The 15,000-nt window shown below is 37.9% G+C and overlaps 1 protein-coding gene across 3 annotated transcripts in view; it reads left to right on the top strand.

The window, feature by feature from the left end:
• The window catches only part of LOC135214897 (ras-related protein Rap-2b-like), a 198,702-nt gene that overhangs the window by 73,341 nt on the left and 110,361 nt on the right, over window positions 1–15,000 (top strand). For all 3 annotated transcript variants that reach the window (XM_064249360.1, XM_064249352.1, XM_064249370.1), the window contains exon 2: window positions 901–2,634. In XM_064249360.1, coding sequence (XP_064105430.1) covers window positions 2,284–2,634 — 351 coding nt within the window. In that variant the 5' untranslated portion in view covers window positions 901–2,283. The remainder of the gene's footprint in view (window positions 1–900; window positions 2,635–15,000) is intronic.

Genomic DNA, 15,000 nt, shown 5'->3' on the forward strand with positions numbered 1-15,000 from the left:
CCTTGTAAACACGGCGTAATATGATTTGTTTGTTTTAACTTCGACCGTTAGTCACGCTGACGCTTCTGCCTAGTCCATATGGTTGACGTCGATAGTACAGCTACAAATCCCAAATTACTAAATGAAAATGTTGTTTTAGCATTGTCAAGTCTTTCGGTGTAAGTTATTCATTAAGTGGTTAGTGTATTCTACCCTTTTTGTTTTTAATGGGTTAGGTGTTCTTCCCGTATTCCACATTGCCTTCTGTTACGTCTTTCTAATGAACACCATATTCTTTGGACTCTTGAATTTCTAGTTAATGGCTCCTGTGGGTTTGTTACAAATGAATAGGGTTCATCTTATTTATATAATCAATAATAATAATGATAATATGGCTGCCTATTGCTATTGTCTGTGTTGCTTGGTTTGTGTTTTAATCAAGAGGCTGTAAGCTATTTTATAGTAAATAAAATAAAAAAAGAATTCTCATCAAGAGGTTTTAAGCTATTTTATAGGTACTAAATAAAAAAGATTTTCAATAGGTTTTAATTTATTTTATATTAACTAAATTAAGAACAATTATCAACAGGTTTTAAGCTGTTTTATAGTAATTAAATTTTAAAACTTTTTATCAACAGGTTTTAAGCTGTTTTTATAGTAACTAAATCAATAATATTTTATCAACTGGTTTTAAGCTGTTTTATAGTAACTAGATTTTAAAAAAATTTTATCAGCAGGTTTTAAGCTGTTTTATAGTAACTAAATTTTTAGAAAATTTATCAACAGGTTTTAAGCTATTTTATTGTAACTAAATTTAAAAAATTTTATCAACAGGTTTTAAGCTGTTTATAGTAAACTTAAAATATTGTTGTTTCTCCCCCAAACCTTTTACTAAACATTGTCGTTTTCTCCTGTTTCCAGGGCCGTTAAAATCATGCATCACAACACGAATCCCATTCGAATCAGCACCACGTGAGAAGGAAAAGAACACTGAATAAAGAGAGAGGGAGAGAGAGGTAGACGAGATAAAGGAACGAGGAGAAAGAAGGGGAAAACAGAAGAAAGAGACCGACCTAAAACAGAGAGTTCAAGACCTAAAAGCTGAAACGTCGAAAGGAGTTGCAAACGGACCGAAGAAAATTCTCATTTGTGTCGGGGGAGTCGTGGTGGCGGTGATGTTGGTGACGGTGGAGGAGGAGGAGAAGTGGTGATGGTGTTGGAGAGAATGATGGAGATTGCGACGATGATGGTGGTGATGTTGGTGATGTCAGCGAGGGGCGGAGTGGACTGGCGCGCCGAGATCGAGAGCGAAATCCTGGAGAAGTCCTCCTCCTCCTCCTCCTCCTGCAGCTTTCCAGCCACGTCCTAAGGACACTATGAGAGCAGCGCCGCGGTCGTCGTCCTCTTGTGCATTTTTCGTCTATTCGTGAGGGTTTTTTCTCCCCCGTTTCATTATTGTCATCATTATTATTATTATTGTTGTTATTATTAACTCCGGAGAGAAGAGAGGAATTCGGCCTTCTTTTTTTTTTCTTCCTAGATGTTACGTACGTATGGATGTCTATGATTTGTAGTCGGAAGTCAACCTCGAATCTTGGTGCTATTAGTGATAAATCTTGTATCTATAGAATTGAATAGTTTTTAGTGTTTTTTATGTGATATCATTATTTGTAAGAAGTCTGTAACGAGTCACACTTGCGTAGTTCGAAGGGAAGTCGTATCATGGCCGGTTCAGTTGCACACAACGACAGATAAGAGAACGACGGAGGTTTTGAGGAATTAGGCGAGCGGAAAAGAAATACTCTCTGGAGAGATGGTCTTTTGGACACCGTAGTATCAAAGGTTTTCCCGAATCAAGATAATATCAGTCGCAGACTTTTGAAGTGTTTTGAGGAGTTTGTTGGTGAAGATGGTAACTATCAAGAACACAGTCATTAGTTAACCTCTGTGAATGTTAGAAAATATACGCATTTTGTGTTGGTGTTGAAATTTGTGAAATTGTATGCTTAACAACCGCACAATTTATCGATTTCACTGACGAAAAATCTGTGAAGGAATTTATGAAAATATCACTTGGGTTATAAAACACAATGCACAAAATCAGTGTCGTTCACAAGCACTATTAGAAAAAATTTTCAGTCACGAATTTCAGCCCTTCGGAAAGAGGGGTCGGGAAACATATAAGCGAACGAACAGCAGAAGAATCATTTTCTGTAGAACGTCCCTCCAATAAAAAGGGATCAATATATCACACAAAATCATTTTTTTTATTGTATAGAACATAAATCAAAACTTGACGCGAAAATGCGCGAGTTCAAAGTGGTGGTGCTGGGTTCGGGAGGCGTGGGCAAGAGCGCCCTGACGGTGCAGTTCGTGTCCGGTTGCTTCATGGAGAAGTACGACCCCACCATCGAGGACTTCTACCGGAAGGAGATCGAGGTGGACGCGTCGCCGTGCGTCCTGGAAATCCTGGACACGGCTGGAACGGAGCAGTTCGCCTCCATGAGGGACCTCTACATCCGCAACGGGCAGGGCTTCGTCGTCGTCTACTCCCTGACCAACCACCAGACCTTCCAGGACATCAAGGGCATGAAGGAGCAGATCACCAGGGTCAAGGGCACTGATCGCGTGCCCATTCTTCTAGTGGCCAATAAGGTTAGGGCAGCTAAACGCCGTTATTTCTATTTTTCCGTTATTTTGTCATTATTAATTGCAGTTTCAGTTATGGGCAATTGTGATAATTTTATAATTTTTTTTTTTATTGTTCTGGTCTCCTTATTTTATTACTAATTCCATAAGTTAACTCACTCTCTCTCTCTCTCTCTCTCTCTCTCTCTCTCTCTCTCTCTCTCGTTACTACTTTCCTTTGCATTTATCTTTTGCCACTTCTATGTCATGGATTCTTTTGCTTTTTATTTATCGTAATTTAGTTTCGCTGCCTCCGCCTCCTTTTGTTTTTCTCTTCGGTTCACTAACGTTTCTATCTCCTCTGCCTCGTTTCATGGACTCGATTCGCTGTCATACATTCTGCTGATCTTCATTGCTTCTAATGTGTTTTATGTTCGTTTTTCTGTCGCCTTTGTCTCCTCTCCCTCGTTTCATTCATCACTTCGGTCTTGTCTTGTCCATCTTCCCTCGTCGCCGTCGTTTCGCTTATTCCCCTTGGTTGTTAGAGCATCCTGTGCCCACAAGTCTTTCTTGGAGGACAACTCCCGCCTCCCCTTAGTGCCCAGAGGAGGCTTTTTCGCGTTTTTTTCATTTTTTTTTTAAATTGAGATTTGCCGAAATATTTTAATGTTTTTCGTTTAAGGAATATCAGTCATTTTATTATTATTATTATGGTTGTTGTTATTGTTGTTTATTTTATTAGAATTACACCTGAGAAGCCACAATGAACCTCGACGGCATACAGTGCCAATATTTGTGACGAAGTTTGCCTCAAGTACGGGTCTTCTTTTTTATTATTATTATTATTATTATTATTATTATTATTATTATTATTATTATTATTATTATTATTATTATTATATTAGATGGAAAAGCAAAAAGCTTGCTTAGCAGGCCTGAAAAGAAAAGTATTAAGTACTTTTTTATGCAATTTTTTTTAGTACATAAGAATTTATTCTTTACTTGTTTTGGGAGCAGATGTCTTTTGTTAGCTGGACCCATATATCTCTGCATTAATGTTTACACGAAAGTGTGTGCATGGAATGTGTGCTTGCTTGTTCCTGCATATGGAAATCGGCCATTTTAGCAGTAGTAGATTAAAGAGGATGTTGTGATCTTTTAGCTCGACCTACTCGGTTTATTCCCCTCCCCCCTTTTTTTTTTTTTTTTCCCCCCCCCTTTTTTTTTTTTTGTTTTCTTTTGTGTGTCGGGGGGGGGGGGGGGGGGGGCGGTGTTAAGGTTTAGTGCCGTCAGTACAATTCACGCGGTGTACTGTTGGCATTACTTCGACTCCAACTCGCAACACATTTCATTCACTTTACTGTAACTCCTTTCCTATTCTCTTTCTTCCGTCTACTTTCCACCCTCTCCTTACAAATGTTCCATGGTGCAACTGCGAAGTTGTCGTCCTGTTACACCTTTCAGACCTTTTTGCTCTTTAGTTTCAGTACCAGAGCAGAATGACCTCATAGGTCCCAGCGCTTGGCCTTTGGCCTAAATTCAATGTTTTATGCTATTCTATTCGGTCTATTAACGCGTCCCATCAGAAGGCTTAACAATCTTGCATAATTAAAACTCGCACTTGCACAGTCAAATGCTATTGTTTGCTTTAATACCTTCGGTTGTGAGTATAAGCATTTAAAAGCATCATTTTTTCTGCAGTGCCGTAGTGGTGCTTTCACATAGAAAGGTTTGTGTGGAGTCATTTGTTCCAGACTCTGAAAGGATTTGCAGTAGAAAAGGGTTTGTTAGACTCGGTGTTCTAGTTCCCCAGTTTCCTTTTGAGTTAAGCCCCCCTCCCCCCAAAAAAAATAATAAATGAATAAAGAGAAAGAATTAAAAAGGATGTGAATAGGGACTGCAGGAAGTGTTAAAGTAGAAATTAGTAAGTAGGTAGCATAGAAATGAAGAGAGAGAGAGAGAGAGAGAGAACACAAGAGTTCAATGGATACGGAACGCTAGTGGAAAGTGAAGGGGGTCATGCAATGAAGGATTAGACAGAGAGAGGGAAAGCACGGATAAACTAGGTATATAATGCAGAAAACAGAATGAGCAGAGTGTGTGCCGGTGACAAATGAAGTGGGGGATGGAAGTATAGAACGAGATAGAAAAAAGCTGTAGCAAAATAGAGTACTATGCAGGAGGCACTGTACGTATATAAATTTGGAAGGCGAGGAGCTTGCACATAGGAGAAATGAGGAACAGACGTTGTTAAACCTCTCTCTCTCTCTCTCTTCTCTCTCTCTCTCTCTCTCTCTCTCTCTCTCTCTCTCTCACTTGGAGTACGTTGTCATTCGATTGTAAACCAGAGCGAAATTGAGGGATAAGCAGCATAACTTTCTCTCTCTCTCTGGTTAAAATCTAATGTATCCTAGTAATTCGAGTCTCTAATTGAAGCATAAATAGAGGAATAAGCAACAAAACAGTCGTCTGTGTTGGTGTGTTGTGTGTGTGTGTGTGTGTGTGTGTGTGTGTGTGCAAAAGTGAAGAATATTCGCTTCCAGGCGTCGCCTTTAACCTATTTCATTATTCACCGTCTGGCATGTCCGATCCTGCTTTAATATGGCCGTTTTCATAGAAAATAGCAAAGGCGACTCTCCCGTATGAGTGCTGGGTCACTTTTGTCCCCCCCCCCTTCCCCCCCCCCTTCCCCCTCCCCCTCCCCTCTCATTTTCTTGTCCACCTTTCGTTTGTTTGTTTGTGGCTGAGTTGTGAGGTTGGTTGTTTTGTATTTGTTGATTTGCGCTGAGCTTTCCGTTGATTGGGAGTTGATAAGTAGAAATTTGACCTATTAATATTTTGACATTAACTGACGATAGATTTGATTGCATTAACTCAAACCATAGATTTGATTACATTAACTTCAACGATAGATTTGATTACAATAGATTTGATTAAATTAACTCAAACGATAGCTTTGCTTTCATTAACAAACGATAGCTTCAATTACATTAACTCGAGCGATAGCTTCGCTTACATTAACTCAAACGATAGATTTGATTATATTAACTTAAACGATAGATTTGATTACATCAACTTAAGCGATAGATTCAATTACATCAAGTTAAACGATAGATTCGATTACATTAACTCAAATTACAGATTTGATTACATTAACTTAAACTATAGATTTCATTACATTAACTTAAACTATAGATTTATTACATTAACTCACGATAGATTTGATTACATTAACTTAAACGATAGATTTCATTACATTAACTTAAACTATAGATTTTATTACATTAACTTTAACGATAGATTTGTAATTCAGTTACTGTCTAACATAAATTCCACGTGACAACAACCACTTAAAAAATTTGCACAGTATAGTACCATACTACATATATATATATATTATATATATATATATATATCTATATATATATATATATATATATATTATATATATATATATATATATATGTCTATATATATACGTTCTATCTATATATATATATATATATATATATATATATATATATATATATATATATATATACTTTTCTTGTCTTCATTTGAAGTTTTTGCAAATGGATATATCGTTTTGGAGGACGTTTCTTTTGATACAGGATGCCTACGTGTAAGTTGAACTTATGCACTCTTCCCACGTATTAATGTGCCTATTTTGCCAAGTTTCGTCACTTTTTCTTTCTTTCTTTCTTTCTTATCCTTGTTTTTCTTTTATTTTTGAAGGCGGGCCTCCGCCGGAAACCCGTCATTCGAGGTTATGTTGTAGGTGTTGTGGTTTTAAGCGTCTTTGGGGTGTGTCCTAACGTCCGGGTTTGTATGGCGTCCTTTGGAAGACTAATTTAGACATTAGTATTAAAGGTTGATCAGAATTAAGACTTGTTTCGAATTTCAAGAACTCCGAAATTTAGTTTATTTTAAAATTCACTTTGTATTTATGCGGTTTGATCTTTTTTATTTTTTTATTCCCTATTGTTTCACTACAATCTGTTTATTTCGTGAAAGTGAATTTTTCATTAGACTAATCTCTCTCTCTCTCTCTCTCTCTCTCATCTGGGCCACAACCGAGGGACTAATTTTTAATAGGAGACATAGGCGAGTAAACGAATTATATACCTTAAGCTAGTAGACTGTTGTGGGTCGCTGGTGGTGTGGAGCGAAAATAACTTAAGGCATGTGAGAACCATATATTTCATCAATATGTGTGCCATCATGTATATATAAGGGTCTTGATCAGATAATCCTCCCCCCAACCGAGTGAAACCTCAAGATTCTCTCTCTCTCTCTCTCTCTCTCTCTCTCTCTCTCTCTCTCTCTCTCTCTCTCTCTCTCCAATCCTGTTATGAAGGAATGATGGAAATAATATATGCTTCAGAAATCTATTACACGTCGAAATCCATTTGGTATCGGCTGGCAATCTAGGCCTATACGAGCTTATATAGTACACGCCCTACTCTCCTTGTATCTTAGAAATACATCATTGGTAGGCCTAGGCCTCTCGAGCTCTGTAGGCTTTTGTGAGTGAATCATTCCCCCAGTTCCTCTTAAAACTGTTCTTCTCAGGTTCGAGCTCCTACTGGCGTTTCTGATTATGATTTTAGGCCTATGCGGATCCCTCTGGGGACATTTTGCCATCTTTTCTGCTGGGGGCCTGGTGGTGCTGGACCCCGCTTGGTTAAGCACACGGCTTTTTCAAAAAAAATATTTTGGCTACGTCCCCTTTATTAAAGAAGCGAACTCTCGCGGGCACCTTTTCTCGTTGGAGAAACAGTTCCTATAAGAATCTTCTAATAATCATTGTTGAGAACGTTGTTTTATGCAATGGAGTCTGCTAACTAATTGAATTTCAGGCAAAAGATCCCCCGTAGGCCTATGTATTTATTCAGTTTTGAGATTTCCGGTCTTCATCGTGAAGAAATTGTATATTCTGAAGTTTTCAAGTCGTTATTTAAGCTTCTAATATAATAATTCTTGAGAATGTTGTTTTATGCAATTGAGTCTGGCAACTAATTGAATCAGGCAAAAGATCTCCGTAGGCCTATATATTTATTCAGTTCAGAGATCTCTGGTCTTCATCATGAAGAAATTGTATATTCTGATGATCGTTTGATGTGTTGATATTAATAAACGTTCCAAGAAGAGGTCCATTGGAGGACGAAACTGTTGGGCATTTTCTGAGATAAACCATTTTCATTTTCCTATGTGGAATACAATTAATTACCATGCCTAAGAAGATTACCAGTACTATTGAGAGTAGTGAAGTAATTACAAGATGGTTTCAAGTTGTTCACTTTTATTTACCGTAGATTATAGAGACCAAATCTAAAGGAGACATTCAGTTGGAATATGTTTTGAGTGATTTCAAAGATGTCGGCGTGGTAATAATTTGGAAAACATTTTCAGATTGAAATTAAAACTATATAATCACATGCATTCAGACTAAAGCTTTCTAAATGTAACAGTATTTAGTAGGCTTCTTTGAAGCACATTTTTTTCTTTGAGGAAATATTCTTTTGCAAAAAAAAATGTAGAATGTCAAAACGAACACGAGTGAAATAAATTGGTGCTAATGTTGTGCAGTATATTATTGGACTGAAGTCCACCGAGCCTGAAATATTGCATGTGGAATGATTCCACATTTTTCGAGGATGTCTGCACTTGTTTCGTCTGTAGCTAGAATACTTTTTCGTATTCTTTTTAAGGACAAATGAAAACAGAATTCCCAGATATTTATATAAAGTGTATGACAACAGAATTGTTAGGTATATATATATATAGTATATATATATATATATATTATATATATATATATATATTTATATATATCATATAGCTATATACATAATATACAATGACACAGGGATCATATATATATATATATATATATATATATATATAAATATATGATATATGATATCATATATACTTGACAGAAAAATGTAATGACATCAGAATTCCCATATATATATTACATGGATTACAACAGGAAATTGCCACGCGTTTTATGACGATCTCTAGTCTCTCTCTCTCTTCTCATCTCTCTCTCTCTCTCTTCTCTCTTCTCTCTCTCTCTCTCTCAATGAATTATATGAGTGATCATAATTTTTCCTTGCCAATAACCTAAATGGCCCCCCCCCCAATATAAGGGAGGCTCTAAAGAAAAACTTTGAAACTGTTACCGCCAAATTTTATCCAATATCTGCAGGAGGGATTTTATACTGTAAGAATTTCGCACCCAAGTTGAATGGCACGGAAATACTACTGCTGAATTTGGAGTTACTTTTCCAGCTCATACATGAGTGAATGACTAATGTTGGCTGTGACAGTTAAAAATGGGAGTGGGTGTTTTGAATGTGCTCCCCGTTGTAGGACGATGGTTTTGCTAAATGCTCGCGTGGTAGTCTGGGAAATAACTGGGCATTTATTGGCCTTACCCCACTAATATTCGTGGGGTTTATCGGGATTAATGTCTCTGTTTTATGTGGGTGCGTTTCATTGTTTTTTTTTCTACGGGGATTTTCCGTCGGATTTTTCAGAGGGCTATTCAGAGGACATTCTCTCTCTCTCTCTCTCTCTCTCTCTCTCTCTCTCTCTCTCTCCGGCAGAGTTTTGTATGCTTCGTTTGTTGTCTATTGGATAGATTTTATCTGCTTTACGCGAGTCTGCTCCATCTCCTTTATCTTACTTGATTTAACCCTCTCCCCCCTCGGTTCGAATTTACCGACCGTATTTTGTCGCGAGTTGATTTATCCACGCGAATTTTATTTGCTTTATTTGCAGTTTCATTGGCTTCATGGCCGTGATTCATTGTTGCAATTGAGCAGAGTTTTATTGGCTCTGTGAAACGTATAGTCTGTATGAATGTCGGTGGCGTGATATTTGCATGCAATTAGCTGTGCGTATTGTTCGACTGGGATTGTTCGTTATTTCAAGTTAACGCTGTTGACGAGAGAGAGAGTGTCTCGTTTCATTACCATAATCCGAGAGAGTTGTTCATTTCGCTGCCCTTCGGAGTTCCTTCTCCTGCCGTGTGCACCTTTCAGTCCAAGATGGCACCGTGCCAACTCTCTACCTCTTTTCTTACTCCTTTATGCTTGTGTCTTCGCTTGTCCTCGATCTCTCTCTCGCGCCTCTCGCCGAAATTAGAAAGGATGAAAGTTCAAGGTTTGTTTTTGCTTGTTTGTTTTCTCTCTCTGTTCCGTGGTCGGTGTTTTGGATGATAACTTCGGTGCTTGGATGATAACTGTTACAACGTGGGTCAGGTGGTGCAGTCTGACAATGCATTATTAGTTGTTATTAGTCCTACTTTTTGTAGTTCAAGGTTATTGGTCCTACCTTTTGTATTTTAAGGTTATTAGTCCTACCTATTGTATTTTAAGATTATTAGTCCTAACTTTTGTAATTTAAGGTTATTAGTCCTATCTTTTGTAATTTAAGGTTATTAGTCCTACCTTTGGTATTTTGTGGTTATTGGTCCTACCTTTTGTATTTTAAGATTATAAGTCTATATTTTGTATTTCAAGATTATTAGTCCTACCTTTGTATTTTAAGGCTATTAGTTCTACCTTTGGTATTTCAAATCGTCGAGTTTTACAATCCATCCCGTAAGGGGATAGAGCCTTTCCAGCTTCCTCTTTTCACTTTTAAGTGCCCTAGCGATTGGTTTTATACTGGAATTTTTATAAATCATCGTCATAAAATAATCCATACATCATCTGCACGCATTTTTTTCTTTCAATCTAAAACTGCCTCTTGAGTGGAAAAGTCCGCAAAACTTTCCTCTTACGTAGACATATAGAACTTGGGGTTTTCATTGCTTTATTAACCTTCCCCCTGGGATTCCGTTATTGCCTGTTCGATATAGATGTGTCTTCGGTAGTTCGGGAAGATTCCAAACTTTCAACTTTGACGGCTGACTCTGCCTTTTACGAGGGGAGGGGGAAAGTAGGCCTAAGGTTAGGCCGAGATTTTATTGCGATGATGATGGCCCCTGGATTTTCTTTTGGGCGATGTCATATAGATATGCTTTGACTTCCTGCATCGGAATTATAACCGTTTTCAGAAGTGTAAATGCGATGCTAGGTTGGTGTGCAAGTTTCTTGATAGAAATTTTGTCTGTACTATTTCCTTGTGTGTGTGTGTTTTATCGTGTTTTTTTTTTTAAGGTATTTTATTCTTTAGATGTTTGTTAATCAAGTTAATGACCCTTCGGATCGAATATGTGCTCAGCAGGAACATCATTCATAACTCTTTGGGTTATAGTTTTTGTATCTGCTAGTAATAGATAACTATAGCAGAGTCACATAAACTGTGCATTTGATGTCTAGGCCAGTCCCTTACGACGCTCCTGATTGGCTGTTGATAAACTAATTCCAGGGCTGGAAACTCTCAGTCTCTGTCGAGAGTTCACTTGGGTAGGTTCTGTGTTCCACCTCTCCTGAGGGATATGTCTTTCAGAAGAGGTGGAACATACATTCTGCCTATGTGAACTCTCTCGAGAGAGACTGAGAGTTTCCAGCCCTGTGATTGGCTATCAACAGCCAATCAGGAGCGTCGCAAGGGACGGGCCTAGACATCAAATGCGCGGTTGATGTTTATCCACTATAGTTTGAAAGTGAGCAGAAACTTGATGATACCTAGATTCGAGTTAGGTCCAAATTGTGTTAATAAAATTCTAGTGAAAACACGGATTTCTCTGTTGTCTCATCGTTTCACCACAGACAGTAATGTTACCCTACACATTTCAGTGGTATCACAGTTATTACAAAGTGGAAGCATAAGACAAACAAGAGGCTAATGTAAAAATCCTTGTGCGGGCGTTCTGACAACGACTGTATTTATATGTTCGAGCCAATCATTTATTTTTTAAAAAAAGGGTGGAGCCCTTCTTTGCTGCAATCAACTCCTGCTTGCAATTATTGCGTAACCCTCCCCTCTCTCTCTATACCTGTCCTCCTTGCCCTAAATTTCGGCTGTGGGGAAGATATGGCGCTCTAGAAATGGGTTCCAGGGGGATTAAGGGAAAATTGCTGCCTGAGGAAAATGAAGGTGAAGTAGATTTGAATTGGAAAGCCCGACCCCGGTCTGAGAGAGAGAGAGAGAGAGAGAGTTATAAGGTTACAAAGAGTTACAAGGATTAGGATGTCTCAAAGACTTGTTAGTCCATTCGAGGAGACATCGTTTGCTCACTTATCTGTTGGAGCAGATTTTACTGTGCATTCAGTGTCCAATGAATTTGTGGAAGCTTTCATTTAAGCTCTTCCACACTTTTGCTGTTTACAACTTCTGGTGGCAGTTTAATCCACGTGGCACATATCTTGTATGTAAAGAAGTTCCAACAATAGGATGTGTTGTATCTCTTCAATTCTAGTTTCCATCCAATAGAGAGAGAGAGAGAGAGAGAGAGAGAGAGAGAGAGAGAGAGAGAGAGAGAGAGAGAGAGAGAGATTGCATCTTAAGGAAAATAAAGTTGAAATAGATTGGGTGTGTGAACTTAAATTGGAAAGCCCGATTAGTCTGTGTGTGTGAGAGAGAGAGAGAGAGAGAGAGAGAGAGAGAGAGAGAGAGAGAGAGAGAGAGAGAGAGAGAGAGAGAGAGAGGAAATCATTCATACCCTATTGTTTGTGGTGTCAGAGAAAATGACAAGCCAGGAATGTGTGTCTGCCAAGCTCGTGTCCACTGGTGGTCTCATCTTTTGTTATCACAGAATGGCCCAGGTCATGGGACAAGAGGTAAACAAGTAGAGAGAGAGAGAGAGGAGAGAGAGAGAGAGAGAGAGAGAGAGAGAGAGAGAGAGAGAGTTTACCTCCAGCTTCCCCGAGGGTCAAAACCTCTTTACGAGCGGACAGGTGAGCATATTGTAGTAGAGTAAATGGAACACCCGGGCCGGCAGTCTAGATATGGAGGCGAGTCGAACGTACCAGTATACCATTCCATCCAGAGATGTTATTGTGTGGGAATGGTTGTATGGTGGGTGGATATTTCAAAAAGGGGGGAGCTTGTTTTTTAAGGGGGTGTTGGGTGGGGGGGTGTCTTTTGAGGTTAGACGTTGGCTATTCATTCCTCTCTCTCTCTCTCTCTCTCTCTCTCTCTCTCTCTCTCTCTCTCTCTCTCTCTCGTTAAAGTGACAGTACCACCATTGAAGCCTCAGCAGCAATGGCTACAAAATCTGTCGATTGTCATTTAACACTTGCGTGAGAGAGAGAGAGAGAGAGAGAGAGAGAGAGAGAGAGAGAGAGAGAGAGAGTTTTTTTTCTGCATCCTAAGGACTGAATTCATATCATGCCCCGAAATGAAAGCTGTAAATAGATAGCAAGTTCTGGTCAATTTATCAAGCGATTTGGTTAATCGAATTGAAGCAGCTTACCTTTGGCAGAAGACCAATAAGGACGTCTTGGTCTTTCACGTCTCACGGCACAATTCATGACGAGGAATCTTATCTGAGAATTTGTGGAAAATGTCTTAATAAATAAGTCCGTGTAGGTAGAGTAATACTACGGAATTAGGTTGGCAACATAATTATCTATTTTAGATGCTGTTTAGCGTGAATTGTAAATGGTTAGATATTAATGAAGGGTTCATTACATATCGGTTAGGTTTAGTTTGTAATGGAGTTGTACAGTTTCCCTTTCAGCTTTGGATATATGCTGGAAGAACAAAGAGGGATTACAATGATTTGAAAAGAATTGGAAATTCTTTACAATACTGGAACACTGGTATAAGTAACAGAAATAAGGTTATGAACGTAAAAGTAGTGGAAGGCACATTTAATAATGACTGATAAAGAATGAAGACCTCTTTAGAATATTAGAAAGCCAGTCGAAATAACAGGAATAAGGTAATAAACGTGAAAACAGTGGAAGGAACTTTTAAGAGCGATGGATAAAGAAGAAGAAGAAAAAAAGGGGTGGATGGTTCCATAGCGGGTTGCAGTTCTATTGTCAGGACGGAGAACTTTACAAAAGTAGTACAGTACTCTTGCAAATGGCCGTCGTTGGGATTGTTTTCTCTCTTGGTATAGATCAGTGGATCCCATGCTAGCAATACCTCCTTCCTTCCTCTCCTTCCTTCCTTCCTTCCTCTATCATTTGCGGAAATCCTGTTTGGGGGGAAGCGCGCCTCATAACATGGCAATGTTGTGTGTCTCTCCAAGTAGAAAATATTATGTCGATGATGCGATCACTTTGGTAAAAAAAAAAAAAAAATCTCTCTCTCTCTCTCTTCTCTCTCTCTCTCTCTCTCTCTCTCTCTCTCTCTCTCTCTCTCTCATACAGTTATCCAATTATATATCATTATCTAATGGAGGTTAATGTGTAAAACCATAAAAAATCAACATTGCCGTGATATGCATTAAGTTTTGAAAGAGATGCATTTATTATTACATATCCGTACGAGTTTCCTACGCTTATGTTTGTGTGAAAGAAAACTCCTTAGAGAGAGAGAGAGAGAGAGAGAGAGAGAGAGATTGATTGTGGAAACGGCTTTGGCATTGCTCCCAGAGGCTGCATCCTCTCTCATTCCTGCTCTATATATCCACACTGCATTACTTTCTCCTTTGTTCTCTCAATTTATTTTCGTTTTACTCTTCATTTATTTCGGTTGCCATTTTTGGTGAATTCATTAAGCTGAGAGGATGTGTGTGTTGTGTGTGGTTTCTAAGTGTTGCTTTGTACACTAGGTTATTGTGTTCTTTACTTTGATTTCTTTGTTAAGAAGCTGCAGTTGGTTGAACTGTGATTGACAGTTTTTATTTTTTATTATTTTTTTTTTTCACTTTACCTCTTGACTAGCTGAGTCAGCCCAGACAGGCGATTGTAAGAAAAATTTAGATCGCAGAAAGTGTAAGTGGACCTTTTTGCCCTTATGGACACTTTTTAGTGAGTGGTATAGTGCTATGCGCAGCATTCCAGATTCAATTTAACCTGTTTGTTAGTATTTTTCTGGGGTATTTTTTATATTACATATGTGTATATATATATGTGTGTGTATATTTATGTATACATGTTGTGTGTGTGTATGTATATATATATATATATATATATATATATATATATATTATATATATATATATATATAATTAAAAGGTATAAGCCACGAAGGAAAGATAAACAACGTTGTTTATCTTTTCCCTCGTGGCTTATACTTTATTTATGGATTTATCACGTTCCAAACTTTCGTGATTCAGTTATACAATATATATATATATATATATATATATATATATATATATATATATATATATTTATGTTGTGATGTGTGTGTGTGTGTGTGTGTGTGTGTGTGTGTGTGTATATATGTATGTATATATATATATATATATATATAGATATATATATATATATATATATTATATATATATATACATAGTATTGTGTTTTTAAAAGC

The sequence above is a fragment of the Macrobrachium nipponense genome, chromosome 19 (assembly GCF_015104395.2).
Source record: "Macrobrachium nipponense isolate FS-2020 chromosome 19, ASM1510439v2, whole genome shotgun sequence".
Lineage (NCBI taxonomy): Eukaryota > Metazoa > Arthropoda > Malacostraca > Decapoda > Palaemonidae > Macrobrachium > Macrobrachium nipponense.